Raw genomic sequence first — 25,501 nt, 5'->3', positions numbered from 1 at the left:
TTTGCCTTGTATGGCCAAATCCTTGGGGGTGGGTGGGAACAATTTAGCTAAACTCCATTCTCCATTGGCTGCCTTTGCCATATGACCCAGCTCCTTCCAGCCAGGGAGATTAAAACAGCTAGTTAATTTCTTCTATTTGCAGGAGTCAGAAACGCCTTTGGGATCTCTGGGTTTTTAACTGTTTCTGACACAGGTAAGAGCTTTTTCCATTGATTCACTTTCCATGTGGTGTGGTTTCCTGGGGGCAGCTAAGGTGTGTCATGGATGAAATCAGAGGGTGCGGGAAGATTCCCAAAAAACTGAGCGCTTACATTTTCCAGTCTCAAGTGAAAAGCTTCCAGCAGTTTTAGGGATGAATGTGAGTTAGTGGACCAAGACCAGAGCTCTGTAGCATCAGAACCTCTCAGGGAAAGAAGTGGGATCCAGTCAAGAACACCCTCTTTGCCGAAATAGATTCTGAGCCCCTGTAATGGGTTGTGTGAGTACTTGTCCTCCACCACAGGAAGGGGTATTCTGGCAGAGGGTTCCTGGTGCTTTTAGCATTTCACTGCAGAAAAGGAAAGAAAGTTGAGTCAGATAAGAAGGCTGCCCACTGTGCTCTCAGAAGTTACATGGGAGAAAATGTGTCTGTGCCTTGGCTAATAGTTTATCAGTCTAGGGAGCAAATAGACGTGCATGGAAGGAAATAAACCCAACCTATGTCTGAGTTCTTAGACAGCTGGCATGGCCTGGGACGTGCACTACACCCTGGAACAGAGCCCTCAGCAGGGGATGGGAACTTGAGGAGTGCAGGCCCTTTGCTGGTTGTCTTCTCACAATGCCAGTTGCTGGTAGAGAGATTCACATTCCATGCAGTCCTGTCTGAGCCTGCATGAGAAGGGAAGGAAACCTCCAGATCTGTGTTCCCGCTGCTTAACCTCTTACCTTTCCTCAGGCAAGACGTTGAAGCAGAGTGTGTTTTTGGGGGCAGGTGTATGGTCTTGGGTGCTGCCGCGGCAGGGTGTTCACCTACCAACACCTGTTATGGCAGCAAAGAACCCTGGCAGGCATCCCCATGGAATGAGACCAGCCAGGCGAACCCACGCAGTGCTGTCACCCCTGGGATGTGACAGGAGGGAGACAGGGACAGTGACAGGCAGAGCTCTCCACTCTCACCGCAGGTCCCTTACCCTGCTGAGCATTTGGCTCCTCCAGACAGTCCCACTAACATCAGTGGCACTGCGTTTGGGAGTAACTACTTGCCAGAGTAAGTAAAGGCTGCGCAGCCTGGCCCCGGAGCCGTAACAGAGATGAGAAGAGCGCGTGGAGCATTGATGACAGAGCAGGACACAGCCGGGGTTACTGAACCGCTGACACGCAGCCTTGGCAGGAGTTGGCTGTGCTCTCTCTTGGGGTTTCCTACTGATCGTGGATTGCTCAGTTAGTCGGGGGGCTTCTTTCAGGAAGCGTCAATCTCATATAAGCAAAACGGGGCCTGGAATCAGAGCTGTCGTGAGCACACTGCAATGCACTGAAACAAGCTGGGCTTTTTCGTCTGCTTCCCTGCTCTGAGCTTGCTGTCAGGGCCTGCCTCTGGGTTTCTTGGGCAAGATTCATTTCTGTCTGGAATGTTGTTTTCTCCCATGTCCTTTTGCAGATGGCACAAGGCAAGATCCTGGCAAACATGCACACTGCCCTGCCCTCTCTTGGGTGATCCCCTACTGATCTTAGAGATCTCCTTAGTGATCTATTGAGCGACCTGATGCCAATGGAGGATTAGCCTCTGGGCCAACACCAGGGCCTGTGCCACCAGGGGCCAGTTGGGGGGCCCTGGAAAAATGGACGCCCCTGTACCCTGACCCCACTCCCCAGCTGGACTGCCGGGCGGGCGGAGCAGGGCAAGCCCCCGAGACCCGATTCCATTTCCCCAGCAGGAGCACGCTGGGGCGGGGGGGAGCCCGACGACAACTGCAAGAGCAAGGGGTGTGGAGGGGCCCCCACTTGCTCTGGCCCAGGGGCCCCACAAAACCCCAATCCACCCCTGCCTGAAGCAATAAATTATCTTGCGTAAGAAAAACTTAATTTACCTCCCTTTTGCTTTCTCAATCCTAAAGCCTGATCTACACCTAAAACTTCAGACAACCTAGCAATGCTGCTCCGGGCTCTGAAAAATGCCGCATGTGGAGCATTGAAGTTAGGTCGACCCAACCTCCTGTGTAGACACAGCTAGGTTGCTGGAAGGATTTTTCCATCAACTTAGCTATCACCTCTTGAGGAGGTGGATTTACTGCAGCAACGGGAAAACCCCTTCAACTCCACAACAAGTGTCTAGTGGCGTAGCTGCAGCTGTGCCGCTGGAGGGCTTATAGCGTCCACAGCGCCTGGGGTAACTTTTGTCCTGTTCGCACAATGCCCATCAGAACCCAAGATCTGGCTGCTTCCTAGTCCCAGGTACTTTCCTCCATTCAGCCTCTTGCTGAGTGTTTGTATTTGAGGAATATTAGAGGGGTGTTAAAATAGCATTGGGAAGGCTCTTTAACATGTAACCCTAGGAGGAAGAGGAGGCAGTGGCAGCATTCGCCAGTGTGTGGTGCCTGTATGAGACAGCTCCAGGCGTGAGCAGTCGCTGGTTACCAAAGATGGTTGTGTTTCCCTGGGCATTTAAATTCTTTACCCATTGCTGTTGGCATTTTCTGTCGCCAGTGGGAGGAGTTAAATATCTCGCTGTGCTCCCAAATCAGTGCTTAATTTGTGCCAGGGCTTCACAGTTCATAGGCCCGGCACCTCTAGAACTTGGGAGTTCAGAGCCCTGGCACCTCTGGGCCTGGCAGGTCACAGCCCGGCACCTCTAGAACTTGGCAGTTCAGAGCCCTGGCACCTCTGGGCCCGGCAGTTCAGAGCCCCGGCACCTCTGGGCCAGGCAGGTCACAGCCCGGCACCTCTAGAACTTGGCAGTTCAGAGCCCTGGCACCTCTGGGCCCGGCTGTTCAGAGCCCCGGCACCTCTGGGCCAGGCAGGTCACAGCCCGGCACCTCTAGAACTTGGCAGTTCAGAGCCCTGGCACCTCTGGGCCCGGCAGTTCAGAGCCCCAGCACCTCTGGGCCAGGTAGGTCACAGCCTGGCACCTCTAGAACTTGGCAGTTCAGAGTCCTGGCACCTCTGGGCCTGGCAGTTCAGAGCCCCGGCACCTCTGGGCCTGGCAGTTCAGAGCCCCGGCACCTCTGGGCCAGGCAGGTCACAGCCTGGCACATCTAGAACTTGGCAGTTCAGAGCTCCGGCACCTCTGGGCCTGGCAGTTCAGAGCCCCGGCACCTCTGGGCCAGGCAGGTCACAGCCTGGCACCTCTAGAACTTGGCAGTTCAGAGCTCCGGCACCTCTGGGCCCGGCAGTTCAGAGCCCCGGCACCTCTGGGCCAGGCAGGTCACAGCCTGGCACCTCTAGAACTTGGCAGTTCAGAGCCCCAGCACCTCTGGGCCCGGCAGTTCAGAGCCCCGGCACCTCTGGGCCAGGCAGGTCACAGCCTGGCACCTCTAGAACTTGGCAGTTCAGAGCTCCGGCACCTCTGGGCTTGCTGCATCAGTTATGAAAGTAAAAAAGTTGCTTGAGCCCCGGCACCTCTATAAATTAAGCACTGTCCCAAATCATCCTCCTCTCTGATTTGCCTGGGCCAGGTTCCCCTCCCTGGGCCTGGCCCAGAATTTCTTCTAGGAGGGAATAAAAATTCAGTTCAGGATCTTCTGCATGGCAAGGACAAGGTCACCAGAAGCCTTAAAACCCAGGATAAACCTTCGCTCTCCAGAGCTTTAAAAAGAACATATAAAAGGTGATTTCAGACTGTTCGGAGAGTGGCCAATAGCACCCACCCACCCCCCTGCTCCCAGGTGCTGCTCCCAGACCCTCACGCGGTGTGCATAGAAATCCAGCTCAGGTTCTTGGCTCCCAAAGGTCTTGCCCAGGAGTTGCTGGGGTGGCTTCTATCAGGTGACACTCCCTGCAGCAAGGACGATCGGGCCCTCTGAAGACACCATTTGTGTGGATCACGCTCTGGCAAGCTTTGTATTATTTTATCAGCAACCCCATTAATCTGGCCTGAGTTTCCTTCCCCCAGTGGTGCTGGCAGCCTGCACGCTGGGGTTAGCAGCGTTTTGTACCTTTAAATCGTCAAAGTGCTGCCTACACGTTAGTAATTCCTGTACCATTACCATTACTGAGCCAAGAGGGGAGCACACCCTGACCTGGGGCTACACAGCAAGCTGGGATTAGGTCTTTGGGGTCCAGCTGCTCAATCCTGCACTCATCCCATGCATCCATGCAGCCTGCTTTGAACACCTTCAGCTTCCTACCCAGCCTCCTCCTGATTCTCACTGCATAGTTAGCCTGGGCTCTTACCCTGGTGTTGCCCCAACCCCCTTCCCGTCCACACACAAAACCCTCTCACCCAAGTTTGATAGTGCTTTCAACCCAAGCTAGCTGGCCCGGCTGGGAGTAGGTTAGAGCCTGGGTGCTGCTTTCACTCAGGGCTGGTAACCTGCCGCTTTGCAGTGAGGATGCAGGCTAAATCATTGGAGGGCTGGGTGTGCTCCTACGCCTTCCCACAATTCCCTGTGTGCCCAGAGGACAGACAGGATCTCCCTCAGTTCACTGGGAAAGTGTCAGAGATTGGCTCAGCTCACTGCAGCACGAAGAAATGTGGGAGAGGCCCCCAGAAGCCCTAGCTGACACACACAGGGGAGCGCAGCACCAGTGAGGACACAGTCGCTCCAGCGTAGCTGCTCACACCCAGGCCAGGCTAGCCCTGGTGCCAATTGCCCAATGAAGACACACTCTCAGTGATGCCACATTGCTGTGGCTGATGTCACAGTCGTTTGCCACAGTGACGGCAGATTGTGGCATCAGTAGTTGGGGAAGGAGAGGAAACGGCTGGTTTAAAAAAAAAAAAAAAAGGCAGGGTATGGGGGGGGGGTCATCTTGGTGCCCAAATACCATCTTAGCTGGGTCCGTGAGAGGTGTCTGACTGGAGCAGTCAGCAAAGCATGATGGGAAAAGAAGCACATCTGAGGTGCCCCAGCAGGTCACGCCTGGTCCCCACTGCCAATAGCTGAAGCTTCAAAGGACAACTTGAATCCCCCACCGTGGGATTCAAGCATCCCCCACATGCTGCACTGTGCTTTGGGGATAGTGCTCCCCGCCCCCCTGCAACTCAGCGCCCCGCAGCATGACATCTGATGACCCCTCCGTTACATGAAGTTACTTGTCATAACGCTTGACAACCCTGTTAGAGTGGGTGGCTCAGACCTAGGGCAGCAATGGGGCTTGTTCACTACGTCCAGTCTGACAAAATACTGCTTTGTCCTGGTTTTGAACTTTCTGGCCACAAACTTCATTGATCTGAGAAGAGTTTGACTGGGTTTTAGTAAGAGCCCGGATTGTTTCCCCCAACGCTTAGCCGAAGGTGCCGCTTACACTGCAAGAACCTAATCTGGGATCGTCCAGGTCGTTTGGTTATTTATCCCCCATGAAGCCCAACTGAAAGTTAGCAGAAAACAAACCCCGCGTTTCACTGGCTTTAGATGCTGACTGTCCAGCCTAGCCAGGCGGAAAGGGGCTTTCAGCAGCACATGCCAGCAGGAAGAGAGGTTTGTCATTATCTACCTGCAGAGCACTGGAGGCAGGCCCCAATCTGCTGGAAGCCCATGGCCAACGTTTTCAAAAGGGAGCCCAGCCTGAGACTCCTTACAGAGGCCTGATTTTCCAGAAGAGCTGAGCAGCTGCCTTCAGAAAAGCAGGACCCTTTAAGGTGTTTTGCGTTGGGCACCCAACATCACTAGTCAGCTTGGAAATCTTGGCCTATATGCCCATATTTGGGGGCCATCTACACTCCAAGTCTCATGGTAGCAGGGCACAGCTGCCTTGCGGTGCTAGGGGTGCTCATGTTCTAACAACCCTTTTTGTTTGTAGCACAGATGAGTTGACACAGTGATAGGATCAGGGCAGCTTGGTTGGTATTACAGCTCAGTCCGGCTGGGGTCTTAGACTGCACCCCAAATCCACCCTCTCCCATAACTGTGTTGTCCCATCCACTCCACAAATAGAAACTCTCACCCCCACTCCCCCAGGCTGTGTCTACACTAGAAGTTTTGCCCTTTGAATTTCCCACCGTTGCAGCTCCAGAGGTGGTAGCAGTGGCTGGTGTCATAGTGTAGGCTAGGCACCGCTGTTATTGACAACCATGTTGTCTAGAGCTACTCTAAGCAGGGTTAGATGACTTGGCATTAAATCCACCAGTGGCAGCCACTAGGCCACCTACACTGGGGTGTTGCTCACACTGGTGGGGCTGAGCCAGCGCTGGCAGAAGTGGGAAAGGGTTGCAACATTTCTCTAGTGTAGACAAGGCTTGAGTGGGTCCAGGTCCAACCCCAGCTGCCTTCCTCTTCACATCATCAGAGCAGAGGGGAGGAAGCAACTGAATTACTGCTGGTGGCTTTCTTCTCCTCCCTCTCCTGCCTTTGTGGGTGTTTCTGACCCCAAAGAGACCTCCACCTTGGATCCCTAGAGGACCTGTACGCCTGATTGCAAATATCCAACCGCTTTCATGAAAGAGATGTTGAGCTACAATATAACCAGGGACGACAGAAAATGGGAGTACACATGATAGAGTCTACAGCCAGGCCTATTGAAACAATAGCTCTCAGAGGTGTGAACTCCCGCACTCCTTCATTCATCTCAATGACACGTTAACACTGCAGCCCACTTATTAACTTTACCTCTGAAACGCTAAGATTGTTCACCATTTAATTGCTGGTCCCCATAGGAGGAATGCTCAGCTAAGGGGCTTGGCAATTTAGACCAGATGTCGCCATCATATTTTGGCATCCTTGGTGCCTATTTCCCCCCCACACACATCCATCTGTCTGTCATTGTGTTTGTACAGCACCTAGCATCATGGGGCCTCCTTCTTGGCTGAGGCCTCTAAGTCTTACAGCAGTGCAATTAACTGTTAACGACCCCAGCAAAGCAATAAGGTTGCACATTTGGACTATGCCAATAAGCAGACACTGAGTATTCAGATGACTGAGCTCTTCGCTACTGCTCTTAGAAACTAATTTACAAGATCTGATTTTTAAGCTAGTCTCTTGGCTTTTGAGGCTCTAGCTCCTGGAGTTGGAATGCTCGGTGCTAGTAATATTAGGAGCAATGTCTCCACAGGTTGCTCCAGCACGGGGCCCTACTGTCGAGACAGAGATAACATACTGCAGAGGGAGTTTCAGAGTAGCAGCCGTGTTAGTCTGTATCCGCAAAAAGAACAGGAGTACTTGTGGCACCTTAGGGTATGTCTACACCCAGCCGCTAGTTCGGCGGCTGGGAATCGAAGTTCTGGGTTCGACTTATCGCGTCTTGTCTGGACGCGATAAGTCGAACCAGGAAGTGATCGCCGTCGACTGCGGTACTCCAGCTAGACGAGAGGAGTAACGCGGCGTCGACGGGGGAACCGCGGCGTCGACGGGGGAGCCTGCCTGCCGCGTGTGGACCGAGGTAAGTTCGAACTAAGGTACTTCGAACTTCAGCTACGTTATTCACGTAGCTGAAGTTGCGTACCTTAGTTCGAATTGGGGGGTAAGTGTAGACCAAGCCTTAGAGACTAACAAATTTATCTGAGCATAAGCTTTCGTGGGCTACAGCCCACTTCTTCGGATGCATAGAATGGAGAAGTGGGCTGTAGCCCACGAAAGCTTATGCTCAAATAAATGTGTTAGTCTCTAAGGTGCCACAAGTACTCCTGTTCTTTTTGCAGAGGGAGTGCAGCTCCCACAAAAGAGAAGAGAATGATGGCTAGATACAATGCTTTGGAAGTGCTGCTTATGGAGGAAGCATAGTCAAGCGGATTATGCATAGGGCTGGAGGCGACTGCATTCTAATCCCACTCAGCTGCTGACATATGGCTTGACCCAAATGCCACTGAAGTCAGTGGAAAATCGCCCTTTAACTTCATTGGGCTTTCGATCCTTCCTTACCATTTGGCCAACATGACTTGCCTATTTTCAAGCCTCAAACCGGGCACCCAAAATCAGTGGCCACTTTGGAATAGGTTAGCCTTCCCCTGTCCAGCATTCACACTGGGTGAGAAAGTACGCTATTGTAAATAATACACCACCAATTACAAGCCCTCGTTCAAAGTCTGGTATCCACATCACAGTTGTCCCAAATGATTAGCAAGTGCTGCTTGTACCCACTGGTCACAACACCTGGGATGAGGACTTTTGTTCAGGTCTGGCTAAGCGGATGGCATCTACTTCAGTTTTCCCCCATAGTGAATGGGAAGCTACAGGGTTTATGGCTACACCAGTTCAGTCAGTCCCCTTAACTCTGCAGTGCAGGGTGTTTGGAAATGACCTAGAAGTCCCTGCTCCCAGCCACAGTGCTGGGCACTAGGAAAAGAGTCCCAGAGAATATCGGTACAGACACAGTTAGGCGGTATGTGGATATGCCAAGAGGGGTTTGTCGAAAACCACGTTGCTGCATGGATGCGTTGACATAGTCCAAGAACAAGCCAGACAAATGGAGCTTCCCTGCCATCACGCCTCGTCTGCTTTAGGAAGTTGACCCGTTTATGGCACGTGGTGCTTATAACTGCTCACCCAGATGGCACCAGGTTTTCAGCATCGGTACTGATAAATGGTCTTCTGCCAATTTCCTGCATGCATGAATCTGTTTCCAGCACTGGTTCAGGAGAACCCATTATTAATTACCATTGCCAACTGTGGGCTCAGCTTCCTAGGGTAGCTGGGATGACAGCATCCCATTGACTGCAATGGTTTAGATGCTCCGAAGTGCAGTTGAGGCAAAGCTATTTGATCTTTCCCTGCTCAGCTACATCATTTATTAGGTGGGTCTGTTTGCAAAAACCCTCCAGGAATTCCATTAAAATAGCTCTATGGAGACTTATGGTGTTGTTTTAAATAGCTAAACTGTTGTGAGCAAGCCAAGCCAGGCCCTGATATTGAGCATTCTGCCAGGGAACATTTTGGTCTAAGGCCCCTGAGCAACAAAACTCCATGCAGTCAAAACCACGTTCCAGCTACATAACGAGAACCATCGAGCAGGGAAAACAATCCAAGTTGTTCTTTTGTCCCCAAAGCACCAAGGGTGCAGGGTAAATATTTGGATAATGTTAATTTGCAAGGTTAGAGCGCAACTGGTGTTTATTTTCCTAGCCTTTTGCTAATTTTTGCAGTGTATTTTTGGCTTTGTGCAGGCCTGGTCCAAAGCCCATCATAGGCAACAGAAGCCTTTCCACTGACTTCACTGGGCTGTGGATCAGGCCCCGGGTGATTTGTGCATCTCAGCTGAACTCTCCTGTTGGCAGACTGGAGTCTCTGCAGCCATCTGGACCCCCAGTTATTGTTACAGGGACCCAGCATGTGCTGGGTGCTCTCCAAGACATGCAGATCAACACTGTCCCTGCCACAAAGCGCCTGACAATCTAACTGGGGCCTGACTAGCAGGGGCATCAAGCAGTAGGGAGGGGGTGGGATGAGGAAGGAGGAGATCAGATGTGCACATCTTGGTGCTTCAGTTATGTTATCATCTCCTCGTGGGCCTCGGGGAAGGAGCGAGTGTTCTAGGAGGAATCTGAGTGGCCTGAGGTGGCAGCTGGGAGGACTTGGTTACTGTCCCTTATTCATTCTGCGCCATAGATTTGCATGGTGCTAACGGATGATCACAGTCAAGGAGTTTGCCACTCAAGGGAGCCCTATTCTGACACCTTTCCTCCTGCTGATTGACACCCGCTCGCCTACATAGTCCCTGGAGTGCAATGCATTGCTCATTGCATGTGAGGGCTGCAGAGTCAGGCCCCGTGTTGGGCACCACATCCCGAGGTGAGGACAAGCAGTGGGGAGGGCAGGATAAGGAAAGGGGGAGGGGTGACCTCCATTTGTGAGCCCCAGATTGTTAGTTGCAGGAACGCAGGATGGTCTGTAAATGCTACTGCGCTTCCTCCAGTTCGCCCTATGGAGAAGGGCTCTGGGTTCACTTCCTCCCCCACAGCTCTCGGCATTGTGGGTGAATACATGTCTACAGTAGGGGTGCACTCCTCAGTGCCCAGCCAGGGTCCCAGTCAGAGGGCAGAGAGCTTCTCCCTGGTAAGTCACTGTTAGGTGCTCCAAGTCTCCCTGCAGTCGGTGGTGTTGCACTGAGAAACATACCCCCATGTCGCAGCGGGCACAGGGCAGCCCCCAGGCTAGAGATGAGCCGGCACCCCTCGGAGGGCAGCTGTGTTACCGGATTGGCTCGTAAATGTGTCATTCCTCAGAAAGGAGCTAACTCGTCTGGGCTGTCCAAACACTAAGGTCTCCTGTAGCATTTTCTCAGCGGGCGAAGCCTAGGGCTGGGGCCCGGGGCAATAACAGGTGCTCTTCATGCAGCAGATAGAAGGAGGCGGTAGGAGGCAAGCTAAGCAGATAGGGGTTCAGGGAAGCAGCAGCAGGAGGAGATTGCTGCAGTCACAACAGCCCTGCCCCAATTCAATACTCGGGGGCTCCCTAGCCATGTCAGACGGTACTGGCATGTAATGGTGGTAAAACTGCGTTTGGGCTCGGAGGCCTGGTGCCCCACATCGGTGGAGCAGTCTCCTGCCAGCACAGCTCCAGTGAAAGGAGGCTGCTCCCCAAGGATGCGAGTGTGAGACAAGGTCCAGGCAGGGGAGCGCTTTCAGACAACATGGTGTGGTTCACAGCCCTGCACCCTGACTGCCCTCGCGCCCCCCACCAATGCAGCTTTGCTGGGAAAGGGAAGGGGAACAGGAGCCGCGAAAGAAGAAAGAAAGGGGGAAATATGCCGCAAACAGAGGAGGAGAAAGAAAATAGAATGAGAGAAGTAAAAACAGGAGCGAGGGACTAGGCGGCGGCAGCTGTGCCACGGCATGGCAGGAAAGGCGAGAGAAGGGTGCCCATGTCCCAGTCCATCACGTGGGGACAGGCTCTCCTGTTCTAGGGGCAGGCTGGCCAACGTTGGCTTGCAGACTCTGAGGAGATCCCGGCCCTGCGGGGTCTGGCCGTCCCAAAGGTCTTGTCAGGTTTGTCAGTAGCAATGACCCAGCTGCAAAGCGCGGACGGCCTTTCCCAGAACAGCTCACATGAGGTGGCCAAAATAGCCGGGGTGTGTTTTCTGGCACGTAGCACCGAGTGGCATCGTGGCATTGTGCAGCCTAATGCAACATGACATGGTGCCTTAACTGCTTTGTGTCCCATGCCACATAAGCCAGGAATGCAGGCGGGCGTGTTCCCCAGCCCGGCATAGGGGGCACGCACCAATCATAACAATACTCTGCACTTCCTGCCACGGAGCTCAAAGCACTTTGCGAACAGGTATGAATTCAGCCTCACACCTTCCTCCCACCCCCTGCACAGCAGGTGTGTGCTAAAGTCCCCACTTTACAGATCGAGAAACTGAGGCACAGAGCAGTGATGTGTTGCCCAAGGTCATTGCATGGAAGGCTATAAACAGCATGCAGATCTCCTGATTCCCAGTCCTGTGCTTTAACCACTAGGCCCTTCTGAACTTGATCAGCCAGCAGGCCTGAGGCACAGATCCATGCACCGGGGCTCGGAACCAGGAGGCCCCCCAGTTCTCATCCTGTCTCTCCTGCTGGTTGTTGAGTTATGCTAGGCAAGTTGCTTGGAAATGTGGGGCCAAACATCTGCATTAACTCTGGGTGCCCCACTTGAGACACCTTAAAGGAAGCAGTCTGGCTTTCAGAGAAGCACCCTAGTCTCCCGCTGAAGACAATGACAGCATCTCTGAAAATCAGGCCCTTGACAATTCAGTTTGGGCACCCAAAATGAGTGAATGCTTGGAAATATGGGCTCCCGCCTCTGCCTCAGTTTCCCCATCTGCAAAATGGGGGTAAAATGCACTTGCTGCAAAATAGGGGGATGATACCAACGTACTTCCCCAGAGAAGTTGGAAGGACTCAGCTGTGTGAAGCACAATATAAGTGCCCAGTATTATTGCAACTAACTGGTTAGTAACATTACCGGGTTACAGTTTCCCGCGATGAGGGTGAGGAAGTCATTGTGACCCATCAGTGCTAGCCTGTGGCAAACATAACAGTGGATTCATTCCTAGCTGGGGACTCTTACCTGCATGTAGTGAGAGGCTGTCACAGCCTTGAACTAAGTCTCTACCTCCAGCTGCTATGAGATTGACTGGAGCCCTCTTGCTGCGTTAAGCAGCTGAGCTTCGAACTGGCTATTGCTGTGGGCCTAGTGTTTGCTCCTGCTGTACAGGCCTAGCAGCTGCCCCAAGACCTTGTCTACACAAGAACACTGCACTGGTTGACATTAGTTTAAAAATCAAGCCAGTTAAATTGGTGCCAGGTCCTGGGTAGATGCTCATGTCCTGGTTTAAGAGTGGCTTAATGCAGTTTAGCTGAAGTCAATAAGGAAGAGACGTGCTAAGCTGATATAAGACACTCTTAAACTAGCACCAAACCCTTTTCAGTATAACTGAGTCCATTTAAAACCACCCCTGTAACCAAACCACTGCAAGTTCATGTGCAGACAAGACGTTAGAAACCTCCAGGGATCAGGGAGGTCCTGTGACTGCTGGGATCTTTGACCTTTCCCCACCCCAGCCCTTACCCTGTAGCAGAGTAATGAGGTTAAGCTCTTTGGAAAGTGCTGTGCAGGTTTCCCTTGAGGACGAGGACTGATAGGTTTATGGAGTGGTTGCTTTGTGAAAAGTGCTCGCCCACAGGTAATAGGGTGTTTGTGGCTTTTATCATTGCCTGTGTGAGTTCATTTGGCAGCTACAGTAACTCCCACTCCTGTTACAACGGCCACTATGGGGTACAGGTGTTCCCTGGCCAGGATTCCGGCACCCACCCACAGCTTTCTGTGGAGGTAATGCATAGGCCCCCTGAATGAGGGAATTTTCCCTGGAAGTGCAAGTGACACCTGTCCTACCTCCCATGTGCAGGAGCCTGGTGAAAAGGGGCAAAGATGACTTGAATCCCTCAGTTGGCAGGTGAGGTGCAGCCATGTGGGAATCAGTCAGTTAGGGTGGGCTGATGGCACCCTTAATTGAGCTCTCAGGCGGTAACTGAGCAGGTGAAATGGACCGGGTAGGTGGGGAGTCCATCCAGCGGCAAGATGTATTGTACCAGTAGCGCATACTAAGCAGGTGATGTGATTGGAAGTTAGCAGAACAACTAAATCCCTAAGCAGATGATCAGAGGAAAAGCCACAACCAGGCCAGAGGGAAAAAATATTCAACTATGTAGCAGGCTGTGGACAGTTCACCTATTGAAGATCTGGGGATAGGGGCCTGTTCACACCCAGCTGATACAGTAACTGGATAGAGGGTCAGGTGACCAGTGCAGGAATGATGGGCAGGCACGTGGCTAGGGGCAATCCCCAGCCAATGGGCAGCCAGGGCAGTTGCTAGGAGACCTGCTGGGGTTTAGAAAGCAGGCCTGGCATGATGATATCAGCAGCCCCCATGGCAAATGCTCAGCAGAGGGGCTTGCATGGGGGGGCCAGGCCTCTCTGCAATGCCACACCCTGCTTAGGAGCTGGGAGAAACAGAGGCTGCTCTCTGAGCTGAGCTCCCATGGCCTTGCCCTGGGAGGGGATGGGGGCAGCTTGGGGGAGCTTAGGGCCAGGTGCTCTGAGATCTGTAACTGTTAACCCTCTCCCTGCCCTGACAGAGCCCACCAATGCAAGAGAAGCTGCTGCTGTCCTGCACGGGGCTGCTGGATGTGCTCATTAGGCCATCCTGAGTGTAAATCAGAGCCCCCCCTCCCCCCCCCCAGATTACAGCTCAGTCCTTAGCTCCGCTCAGTGTGCTGGGACCCCCTAGCCCTAGGCCACAAGCTGCTGCTGCGGGAGTGAGCCCAGCTCTGCAAGCCGCTCTCTGGTGAAACAAAGAGGGCAGGGGGAGGGGAGTGGAATGCTAGGAATCTGCAAGGAGCAGATAACCAACTTCCTGCTTGTTCCTAACAGGGCCGGCACTGGGAAGGCAGCCCAGAGCCCATGTCTTGTTTGTGAGCCTTTCTTTGTGTGTTTAAAGTGTACAAGGCAAGCAGATCACTGCAGGGCTTTGTCATGGAGGGGAGGATGGCTGGGCTCTTTCCCTGATAAGGGGAATTTTTTGCACATCTATAACCCCTTCCATGCAAGGATCCTAAAGATGGGGACACTCTGCCTGACCTGAGGGGTTGCCCTTGGGCTCAGGGGATGGGGGTCAGTAACAGGCAGCTATGCAGCATGCCACCTGCTGGGCCCCCTCTGACCACAGAGCCCCCTCTCCCCAGTATCCTGAGAGATGCTTGTCTATTGCGCAGGGCTCTTCTGGTTAAGGACGGGCCAAATTCTGCTTTCAGGCACATACACTAGGGGGGTGGATTTACACCAGCAGCAAGAGGAACAAAATCTGGCTCCAAGTGCCCCCAGCGAGGAGTCCCTCCCTGGAGGGGCGCAGGGGGATTTGTCGCATAAGCACCACGACACTTGAGACTTGATCCAGGACCCTCACAGGCCCTAGGAAGCAGCTCCAGCAGGGGAGGCGGGTCCCCAGGGTGGAGCTGCTGGATGCACCTCTCTGCAGACTGGGCTAAAGAGAAAGGCCCCAGAGGACAGTTTGGAGCCTGAGACCAGTGGGTCCAGCTGGTGCCCCGGTGAGTGCACACAAGAAGCTGCTGCAGGGGCAGATCTAGGCCAAGAAGGCTGCTAGCTTGGTTCCTGGAGTATTTTTCTCTTCTCACATTTTTCATGTCTTACAGATATGGCGGGAGCGTGGGTGGGTCCGTGTAAGATCTGACGCTGGAAAAGGTCTAGAAAAAGGCCAGTGTAGATGCAGGCAGAGGAGCCTGTGCCTCAGCGGCTGTAGGGCCTAGACTCCTCAGGTTGCTTTCACCATTAACCCTGCTCAGAGCAAGCTCAGACCACCCTGGAGCCTACCGAAAGCTGCGCTGCCACCATGGCTAGGACTGGTGCTGGTGCAACCATGGGGAAACTTACTTCCAATTCGCTACCCTGTAGCAACTTCACATCAGGGCATGGCTGTTCCGTTCACGGCACACACAGAGAAAAAATCATAAATACTTTTGTCGGAAGGTTGCATCATAGCACGACTTCATTTCTTAGAATTTAGAATCCTAATGCACAAGAACCAAAAACAGAGTAAGACAAAGCAGAGAGCCACCACTCACCTCCATGCTGACTCTCCGCAGACTGCACCAGGAAACCCAGATCATCACATGGCTTCCCTCCGAGACCCTTAGGCTGCAAGCAGGACCAGAGGAAACCCCTTACAATTTAAAGTGATGTCTTGTCATCTTAACAATTTCCAATACACCACAATAATTAAACTTCCCCGCCGCATACAAGAACAGTGGATCTCACCCTCTTCCATACCATGCCCCCATGTAACCACAGAAAACAGCTTCAGCCCCACCCCATCCCAAAGCTATAAGGAGATGGATGGTCAGAGGCGGGGGGGACCCCGTATTGCAACACAAGGGGCATGATCTGCTGAAATTCACATAGGACTGTTTTACCTGCTGGGGTCAGTGTCAGAATTCAGGGTCTTCTTAAAGGGGGAAGAGGGGGGGGGGGGAAACAGGTGTTTGCTCTTGCATCCATGCACCAATTGCAGCAAAACTGAATCTAAGGGAGTAGTCACCCCTAGCCTTCCCTACAATCGTTATCGCTTTGCAAGGATCACAGGATGCTTTACCAGCTAATTAATTAAATCATCCCCCTCCTTGTGTGATGAAAGTTAGTAAAATATGATTATCCCCATTTTACAGATTGGGAAGCTGAGGGGGCAGGGAAGTTAAATGACTGGTCTGGTTGCATGGCCAGCAGACAAATCAGGAACAGAACCCACATGGCCTGTCTCCTTGCCCTGCCCCTGCTGCAATCACTCAGATAGATTGCTTCACTCCATTCCTGTTGAGTCTGTCTGTTCCCATGGTCAGTCAGTCTCCTTTCTGCTTTCCCTGTCTCACTCAGGAGGTAGATCACCAGCTGCCAAGATGTCCAGCAAGAGAGCCAAGGCCAAAACCACCAAGAAGCGCCCCCAACGTGCCACTTCCAATGTCTTTGCCATGTTTGACCAGTCGCAAATCCAGGAGTTCAAGGAGGCTTTCAACATGATTGACCAGAACCGCGATGGCTTCATCGACAAGGAGGATCTGCATGACATGCTGGCGTCTCTAGGTAACAAGCGCCAATCCAACAGGGTGCCGGCACTGGTCGGCTGATAGGCCACAGGGACTGTGCTTGGGGAACTGGGAGCAGCCCTTCCCTCCTATAGGTATTTGACAATTACTCTAGGTTGAAGGTCTCTGACCTCTTCAGATCTCTCTTCTGCCTCACCCTCCTATTTAAATAAACTATCCCCTCAGGGAAACTGGAAGCAGAGTTGAATAAAGGCCGGGGCTTGTCTATCCCAGGAACTCTTTGCACCTGTGAAGCATCACTGACTGCTCCACCAGTGCAAACCCCTAGTGTAGGTGAGTTACACTGGTGAAAAAAGTGACTTGCCGCAGTGGGCGTCACCTTTTACACTGTGGCAGTGTGTCTGCACAAGGAATCGGTACTGGTACAGCTATGTTGGTGCAAAATACTTCCCTGTAGATGTGTAACTGTCCCTGGGTTGGTGTGTCTTTGGGAATCAAACACAGGACTTCTGGGTCTGAAAGCAGGAGCCTTTACTCCTTGAGCTCACAGAGCAGAATCAAACTGCTATACACATGCTGGCCACTGGGGGTGACAGCTACCTGTTAGTTGTGGGTTATGTAGGTGAACCCTTTTGTTCTGCTGCTCCTCTTCCAGCACCATCACGCTCTCCAGGGAGAGACACACAAGAGTAGGGGCGGGAAAACACTCCAGCCCAATCCCTGTCACAGTCCTATCTATGCAGAGAAATGTGCTGAGTTCTGGATTGGCACCCCGCTATTGAAATCTATTTGAGGCCACCCCAGGGTGCTGTCCCCCATGGCCAGACAAAACTTTTTATCCACCCCTTTGGTAGTGCGTGTCCAGCACTCGTGATCTCTCCCTCCCTCTTCCACCAGCTGGGTTGGACGGGATGTCACTCAAAGCTCTGCTTCCTGCCTCACTCCAGCCACTTGGGATTCCACGGACCAGAGGCCCGACTGTTTATAGCACAGTTTAGGATCTGCCCTGACTATGTCGGCTCCCTGGTCATGGCCCAGAGGGGTCACTTGTGACTGAGGCCAGCTCAGGGGGGCGGCGGGGGAGGGGAGGTGTAATGAGCTCCTGAAGCAGGTAGCACTGGCGGGGTTGGGGGAAGGGAACATGACCTGGGAGACGCAGCAGTTCAGAACATTTCCTGGGAAGCCTAGAGGGGCGGGTCTCCAGGGGAGTCTGGGCTGCAAATCACCTGCCTTCCCTTGCAAGAACCCTGAGGCTGAGTGGCAGCACCTGGGGTGGGGGGGCAATATCCTGGGGCACAGCAGAGCCCCCATTGGCACAGAGGTGTGGTTTGGGTTTCCCATCCCTGCCCCAAAGAGGTGTGTGTAAATGCAGCCCCCTGGCCATGCTAATACCTTATGGGTCCTGACTCCCGCTTGTTGCAAGCACAGTTCAAGCTGCAGGGCAGACAGGGCTCTGGGCTGTAAGAGAGAAGCCAGGTAGGCTGAAATACAAGTATTCGGGCTGTGGTATAGCGCCAGGGCCCTAGAAATCTCATCACATGCTGCAGGGGTCTCTCCCCTCTCAGGACAAATAGAAAGTGGCTGATTATTAGTTACGTTTATACTGCAGTAGCGTCCAGAGGCCTCCAGGTTGGGCCCCACTGTGGTAGGTGCTGCACAGACAGCTCCCCAAAGAGCTTCCTTCCTATCCCCCTCCCACTGGATTTTGACCTTGAATGTCTTCCCCCTTCCATTGTCCTGTGTTAAGGCCCACCCCACCCCCTCCCAAATATGTGCTAAACCAGTGGCTCTCAAACTTTTGTACTGGTGACCCCTTTCACATAGCAAGCCTCTGAGTGCAACCCCCCTTATACTGGTACATTAAAAACACTTTTATATATTTTATATATTTAACACCTTATAAATGCTGGAAGCAAAGCAGGGTAGAGGCTGACAGCTTGCGACCCCCCCCCCCCCCCCATCTAATAACCTCGTGACTCCCTCAGGGATCCCAACCCCCAATTTGAGAACCCCTGTGCTAAACCATGCAGTCATCCCCATGGACCATCATTTCAAATCAATCTAACCACGAGGGGGTGGGGGGAGCGTAATAACTGGAGGTTTCTCCTTAAAGTGCCAGCAGTGAAATAATTAATGCTGATACTTCCCAGTTAGACCCATGTTCGCACCCCTTTGGTGTGGAAGGAGCAGGCCCCACCTCTCAGCTGTGTGTCTGTGGGCAGACTCAGGCCCGGTCTACACTTGAAAAGTTTTACTAGCATGGCTATGTTGGGCAGAGGTGGGTGGCGCACGCAGGTGTGTTTTTACCAGCACATTTGTGCCAGTAAAGCCCTAGCATGGGCGCAGTTATAGTGGTATGAGGCTCTTTATGCCGGCCAGGGCCGGCTCCAGCATTTCTGCCGCCCCAAGCAAAAAAAAAAAAAAAAGCCGCGATCGGCGGCGGCAGTTCAGCGGCAGGTCCTTCGCTCCTAGAGGGAGTGAGGGACCTGCCACCCCCGAATTGCCGCACGTGCCGCCCCTCTCCCTTGGCTGCCCCAAGCACCTGCTTGTTAAGCTGGTGCCTGGAGCCGGCCCTGATGCTGGCTTTGCTGAGCTGTAGGAAGCTATACTGGTCTAAGCACTTTTATAACAGTATAATTGCACCCACACTTGGGTTTGGGTTCCCCCCCCCCCTTTAACTATAATTAAAGTGACAAAACTTAATGTAGATAAGGCTGCAGGAAAACAGCAGTGCCATGTTCTGAAGGTCTTTGGAAGAGCTAAAACTCCCCCCCCCCCCCCCCCCAATTGCTTGCATTCAGCGAACAATAAAGGAAATGCCAATACTCCATGAGAAATCGCAATGGTGGGTATTTCCAGGACACCAGGTGGGGAGATCTGGGTTACTATTCCCAGCTCTGCCATCAAGTCGCTGTGTAATCTTGAGCAAGTCTCTTCCCTTTTGTACCTCAGTTTCCCCATCTGTAGAAAGGGGACAATGATTCCCCTGCCTCCTTAGTAAACTGCACTGAGATCAGTGGGTGAAAAGGTCTGTTTAAGCACTAAGTATTATTACTGTTTGTACCCAATTGCTCATTATTTCTCCGCTCTGCCCGAGCACTAAAGTTCCCAGCCACAAGAGCCTGAGCTGGAGAGGAAGGAGGGGTATGGGACTGTCTTCTTTGGAGACGCTGCTCTCCGGAGCCTTCGGAAAGGTGTACGTGTCTGAATGAGATTCCCAGCCGGCCCTGCCCTGGCTTGTTTAGCAGGTCAGCCAGCACAAAGAAGGCGCTCTGGGGATAGGAGCAGAGCCCAGGGCTCCAGCTCGTTTTGACTTGCAAGGTTTGCCAAGCTCCCCCACCCAAAGTTCTTTCTGCTTAGCTGCAGGCCAGGCAGTTTTCAACATCCTCACTCCTCTTTCCTTCCTGCCTCCGCAGTCCCCCTGAGATCTGTCAATTATTGACCTGGCTACCAAACCTGTTCTGAAGTCCTAGTGCAGCCAGGAGGCAGCGCTCCCCCCATTCGCCCCTAACTGCACACAAAAGCGAGGGGAAGAGGGGCTGGGCTCAGAATGGAAAACGTGTGTTTTGAAGCCGGGCACAAAGAGAGCTGTTTGCAGCTGCACCCACCAGAGGGCACTGACCTGTGCAGGCTGGCTGCTGCTAAGGGAAAAGCAGTCTGATGGAATGGGAAGAGCTGAATGAAGGAGTCCGGGTGAGGAACAGATTGTCAGACAAGGTTGCTCCTCTCTCTGGGCAGCAGTCGGGGGCAGATTGGGATTCTCGCCACTCTGCTGGTTAATCAAACTTCCTGGGGGGACATGTGTCAGGAATTTAGCTTCCCCCAAGGCTAAATTCTGAATTTGAATGCCAGCGCTCCAGCCCTCAGGCTGTCCGCAGTCATGCGGTCCATTTCCTGGAGTGGGCTGGCGGGACCCGTATGGTCCCGTATCTGGGGCGAACCCTCCTGGAAAGCAAGCAGAGTGCTGGCACTGCAGGGACATGCGTGCTGGCCCGGCACAGCTTTCTGATTGTGACAAATGGATGCCACAGGTGTGTGAACATGGCCGAAGCGAGCTCATTTAAAAGTGAAGATCAATATCACGAGCACTTCTTTGCATTACTCGGCTGGCCAGGATACTCAGCTAGACGGGCAGACAAGCGTCCGAACCCATAGAGTAACATTTTCAAAAGGATCTAAGGCCTGGATCCTCAAGGGTATTAGGGAGCTGGGTAGCTTTGAGGATCTGGGCCATTGACTTCCAGTGAGACCCAGGCTGCTAAGTGCCTCAGTCGCTTTGGAAGATGGGATTTCGGTGCTTTTGAAGACCTTACCTGCTGCTTTTATCATATAGTCCAGTCAGGACACATGGGGTTTAGAACAGAGGGGCGGAGAAGATACAGACTGGGGATCCTCCAGATGCACCCGAAATGCAGCCTGAGGGCCAAAGGGACCAGCTGCTTAAGGTCCCAGATTGTCTGAATACACAGAAAGATCCAGCGAGATCCTGGCCCCTCCACTCTGACATTTCTGACCATTGAACAGCTGGGCTGCGGGTCTCATTTCTGCCTCCCAAAGAGCAATTTTGGTGTCCCCGAGCCATGCGCTTGCCTTGGGTTTGTGTCTAATCTAGTGATTAGAACAGGGACCTGGGAATCAGGACGCCTGGGTTCTATTCCTGGCTCTGTCACTGACTTGCTGGGTGATCTTGGACTAGTCGCTTCTGTGCCTCAGTTTCCCCACCTGTAAAATGGGGACCAATCATGCCCATGTGTCATGAGGCTTTAGTCATGTTTCAAGCACTCAGAGCCCCTCAGGTGCGCAAGTATAGGAGTGCAGCGGCTCACCCTGCGCTGGTTCTGTATGGCAGGGAAGAACCCCACTGATGAGTACCTGGAGGGCATGATGAGCGAGGCACCGGGTCCCATCAACTTCACTATGTTCCTCACCATGTTTGGAGAGAAGCTGAATGGCACCGACCCAGAAGATGTCATCCGCAATGCCTTTGCCTGCTTCGACGAGGACGCGACAGGTATGGTAATGGGGGCCAGGCTGGCTGCGCTGTCAGCCACGCCAGCCAGGGATGCTGGGCTGAGCCAGCCAGTGGAGTGGGCAGCATTGCTGCCGCAGTGAGACAGAGCTCTGCTTCCCCAGTGCCTGGCTCCCAGGCAGGGGTGTGTGGAGCTAACCACCGGGGCTGCCTTTAACCCAGGGAGAAAGGCTCCTATGTACCATTGAGAATTTGGGCCTAAGCCAGTTATCTGGGGCCCATCCAATGCCCAGCCCAAAGGAGGAGCCTTTCACCCTAGTTCAAAAGCCTGGCAAGCTCACAGAGTGGAACCCAGCATCCTTGTCCTCCCTTGGTGTGTCTGCAGAGCAAAGGCATGATGTGGCCTTTGTTCAGTGCCACCTGGGAGGGGAATAATGGGGGATCCTGAGAGCTGCGATTGAGGGGCACTGTCCAGGCTGCAGGTACCACAGAACCACTAACTCAGAAAATGCTGTCTGCCGGGGGATACCCTTCCTGGAGGGGATGCTGATCCATTGAGCTCTTTCTGAGACCCACGCTCTCCCCTTTCCACCCCTCATGAATCCCCCAGCAGTGTGAATCCCGGGCGCGGGCACTATCCCACTCTCTGTGGCCTCCAGGGTCGCTTTTCACACTGCCCTGACTGGGAAGAGGCCATCCTGTTCCTAAGGGGCTCAGATTTGAATCTCCGGCCACCTGTTCGCAGCAGCTCTCGTCCCATTGGGGTGCCATTGTTACCGTTTGCAGCCCAGTGTCCTGGGTCCCTGTAATCGCTACACCGTGTAGCTAGGGCTGACCAAATCCTTGGACCAGACTCTTTAGAAACACCCCGTTCCTCACTGCTGGGTCATCCTGGGCTGTCCCAGGCCAGTGCTTCCCAGGAGCCAGTACAGAGTTCTGTTCCCCGGCTCGGGCACTCCAGCTACATTAACTCCACCTCCTTTATCTTTCCTCTTCCCTGCCATTCGTTGCTCCCTTGCAGGTTTTATTCACGAAGACCATTTGCGCGAGCTGCTCACCACCATGGGGGACAGGTTCACGGACGAGGAGGTGGACGAGATGTACCGAGAGGCCCCCATCGACAAGAAAGGCAACTTCAACTATGTGGAGTTCACCCGCATTCTCAAGCACGGAGCCAAAGACAAAGATGACTAGAGCCGAGAGGCGCCCGTCCCACCTTCTGTACACCTGCCATGCCCCTCCTCCCTGAGCACGCGTGCTGCCTGTGGCCCAGAGTCCCAGCAGGCCGACCCCATGGAAAATGCCTTAAAGCACATGACGTGAGGCCTTAACCCTGCTCTGCATTAGGGACAAGCTGGCCCCCACACAAATGCCCCTCCCAGGAGAAGATGAATCTTCACGCTCCCATCCCTCAGCCCTTCGAGCATGTCAACCGTTCCTAGCCTCCGTCGATCTTGTTTGCTGCAGGTCAGTCCAGGTGGCTCCCGTTCCCACAAAGATCTGACCTCCTGAATTCGAGTGCTGTATGGAGGAGGTGACCAGAGGAAAGCAGGATAGTTACCATGGGCTCAGCTCACCAGTGCTGTAGCATCTGGCAATGTGTGTATGATCCATGGCCACTCAGAGTGTAAACCCCTGAGGGGGCCTGTTGAGGTTGCTGCTTAGCCCCTGGCCATTGAATCTCTTCCCAGCGACACCACTCTGACTCTCTCCCTCTATTTCAGAACAGGCTCACACTGGAGCTAAAAGTTCTGTTCTTCTAACACACTGGGAATCCCTCCTTGCCCTGGCCCCGCCTGCCCCGCCCCATTCTGCACTCATAACAATTTGCACTTAGATAGCACCTTTCACCTGAGAATAGCAGAGCACACGGACCCCTGTGTATTTTCCCTGCCACGCCCCAGCCTGTCCGGCACAGATCCTTGCAGTGGGGTGGACCGGGAGGGGGAGGGGGAGGGGTCCCTCTAGCGGGTGGTGGTGGTGAGGAGGTGCTGCATGGTAGATGGAGCGTGCACACAAGGCATTCCTGGGGGTGGCTTTGCCAGGCACAGATTTTGCAATCACACCAGCCAAGGGTGGTCAAACCATTCTGCTGGGGACTAACATTTGTGTGTCTAATTAGCCACTCTCAATGAGGAACAATAAAATCCTGCTCTGCATTTTACCTTGATGACAATGTTTACCCATAATCCCCAGCTGCAGTGCCGTAACGAGGGCAAGGTGAGTGAGGCACTTGCCTCAGGCACGGAAGGTGAGGGGCGCAGAAAGTCTCTCCTTCGGTGGTAAGTCCTTCCCTCCGAGAGGGACTGAGGGACCCACTGCCGAATTGCCGCCGGTTGTTGGCAAGGGAGAGGGGCGGCACGTCCGGCTCTTCGGCAGAAATTCGGCGGCAGGTCCTTCCCTCCGAGAGGGACCCGCCGCCCAAGAGCCGGACGTGCCACCCCGTCTCTTGCCTCAGGTGCAAAAATCCCTAGTTACGGCTCTGCCCAGCGGTTAGCCTGCCGTTTCAGGGCTGACTTTCCCAGTGTTGCAGTCCATAAGACAAGAGCCCTTCCCCACATTAAGCCAGTCACCGCTCCTGTCACCAGTATGGGTCCGTCACCCACTGGAATGAACAAATGGCAGTTCCCAATGTGCGCGCTACACTTGGACTGAAGAGACAGCAGAACATGGGATTTGCCAGAATGGATATGAGCCTTGATCCATCCAATCCCAGGTCCTGCCTCCCATCTCGGCCAATATCCAGAGCTTGAGAGGCAGGTGGGACCTCCCCAGAACACACCTCACCAGCTGTGCCATGCTGGGTACGTAGAGTAGAAAACCTCCTGCATTCCACTAGACAGCCATTTTCCACCCTGACACACATGCTTTGATTATCCCCCTCTCCTTACACACATACCCTCAGATATGATCCAGCCTGATTCCCAGGGTATATTACGTAACATGCAGGGGATCATAAACCCATATAGACCATCTCCATTCATTTTCCAGCAGTTATTATCCAGTACAAATCCAGACCCTAAGAACAGTGACAAGGAAAGGAATATACAACTGCCCCCTCTTTTTCAAAAAAAAAAAAAATGTTTTCTATTTGAATAATTGTATTTTTGTGGCTTTAGAATCTGTGATTTAAGGGATTCAGAAAATTGAAATTACCTATAAAATATAAAGGATATAATACCAATGAGTGCATGTGCACAGTTACCTTATTTACCAGGTCGCCTTCGTGTTTTACTGCACGTGGTAGATTTCTGTCTTTGATTAACTTGTCCTAAGCAGTCATCTGTAGCATCAGCCAGGTTGGAAGAGCCCTCTCTGCTGGGTTATCCACTGTGTCCTCCCAGTGCTGTGCCCCAGTTGGCGGCCTCAATCCTGTGCTATCCCGGAGAGATGGGTCTGCCCATGAATTACTCCAGCAATGTCAACTTCACCTCCCCTCATGGCAGCGGGTTCTGTGGCAGAGTTGCTTCTGTACGCTAGTTGTGAACGTCTTCTGAACATTTACCCCACATTTTTGCTCCTGCAGCTTAAGCTTCTTGGTCCGCCCTTGTCAACTGATGAAGTTGGTCGCTCCCTTTACAACACACAGCACGTTGCAGAGGAGAGGCTGTTTTTAAACACAGGGAGCTGATTTGAAAAGCTGCCAGTTTGTCCGTTTAAATCAAGAGTCACCTAAGAGGGCTGAAAACTGGCTGTGAGACACAGACCCATCTCTACAGCGATGAGGGTTCCTAAGTGCTGCAGCTGCCACCCAGCCAATTAGATGTCTCCATCTTAATCGCCATTTCAGTGTCCACGGTTTCAGACCTGCTAGAATATTTGCAATAGCAAACGCATTGTTAATGTCTAACAATGGTCTGTAAGCTGGATGCTAAGGTGATAGGCACCAATGTCTCATCCTGGATGGATGCATGCATGCAGTGCTTAATTTGTAATGAAAGAGCAATTTTTTCACATTCATCACTCATGCAGCAAGCCCAGAGGTCCTGGGGCTATGAACTGCCAGGCCTAGAAGTGCCGCGGCTCAGCCCTGGCAAGTTCTGGCACAAAGTAAGCACTGGATGCATGCCAGATATATGAACGTAGATAGCCCTGACTGTTTGCCCTATAGGGAGAAGATGCATTCTGTCTCCTCTTGCATGACAGTTCCCCATAGTAACAGAGAATACACCCTAACTGTTCTTGCAAACAATAGGGAGGTTATTTTCTGGGGCATGATGAAGCACAGGGCTCAAAGGGAAGAATCTAACAACAGTGATGATAGAATCCACATGAAAAACTCTCACTAAACGCAGCTGCCTTGAGATGCCAGATCACAGCTTGTGGGCACTGAACTCTAGATTTGGCCTCCTCTGGACCTCTGCTGC

The 25,501-nt window shown here is 53.0% G+C and overlaps 1 protein-coding gene across 2 annotated transcripts; it reads left to right on the top strand.

Moving 5' to 3' along the window:
* The first annotated feature begins 125 nt into the window (after positions 1-125).
* On the top strand, positions 126-24,321 carry MYL9 (myosin light chain 9). Of its 2 annotated transcripts, XR_010561792.1 has the most exons (5): positions 126-193; positions 15,996-16,202; positions 21,015-21,176; positions 22,156-23,850; positions 23,895-24,321. XR_010561792.1 is itself a non-coding variant. In XM_065414413.1 (4 exons), exons 2-4 carry the CDS (start codon positions 16,019-16,021, stop codon positions 22,326-22,328), a joined length of 519 nt encoding a protein of 172 aa, XP_065270485.1. In that variant the 5' UTR covers positions 126-193; positions 15,996-16,018; the 3' UTR covers positions 22,329-24,321. The 2 variants fall into 2 exon arrangements, 1 of the variants encoding a protein (XP_065270485.1); XM_065414413.1 differs by having other exon boundaries at positions 22,156-24,321.
* The last annotated feature ends 1,180 nt before the right edge of the window (positions 24,322-25,501 follow it).

The sequence above is a fragment of the Emys orbicularis genome, chromosome 12 (assembly GCF_028017835.1).
Source record: "Emys orbicularis isolate rEmyOrb1 chromosome 12, rEmyOrb1.hap1, whole genome shotgun sequence".
Taxonomy (NCBI): Eukaryota; Metazoa; Chordata; order Testudines; family Emydidae; genus Emys; species Emys orbicularis.
Note: the sequence above shows the minus strand (reverse complement) of the source record. Positions and strands in the feature narration are given on the sequence as shown.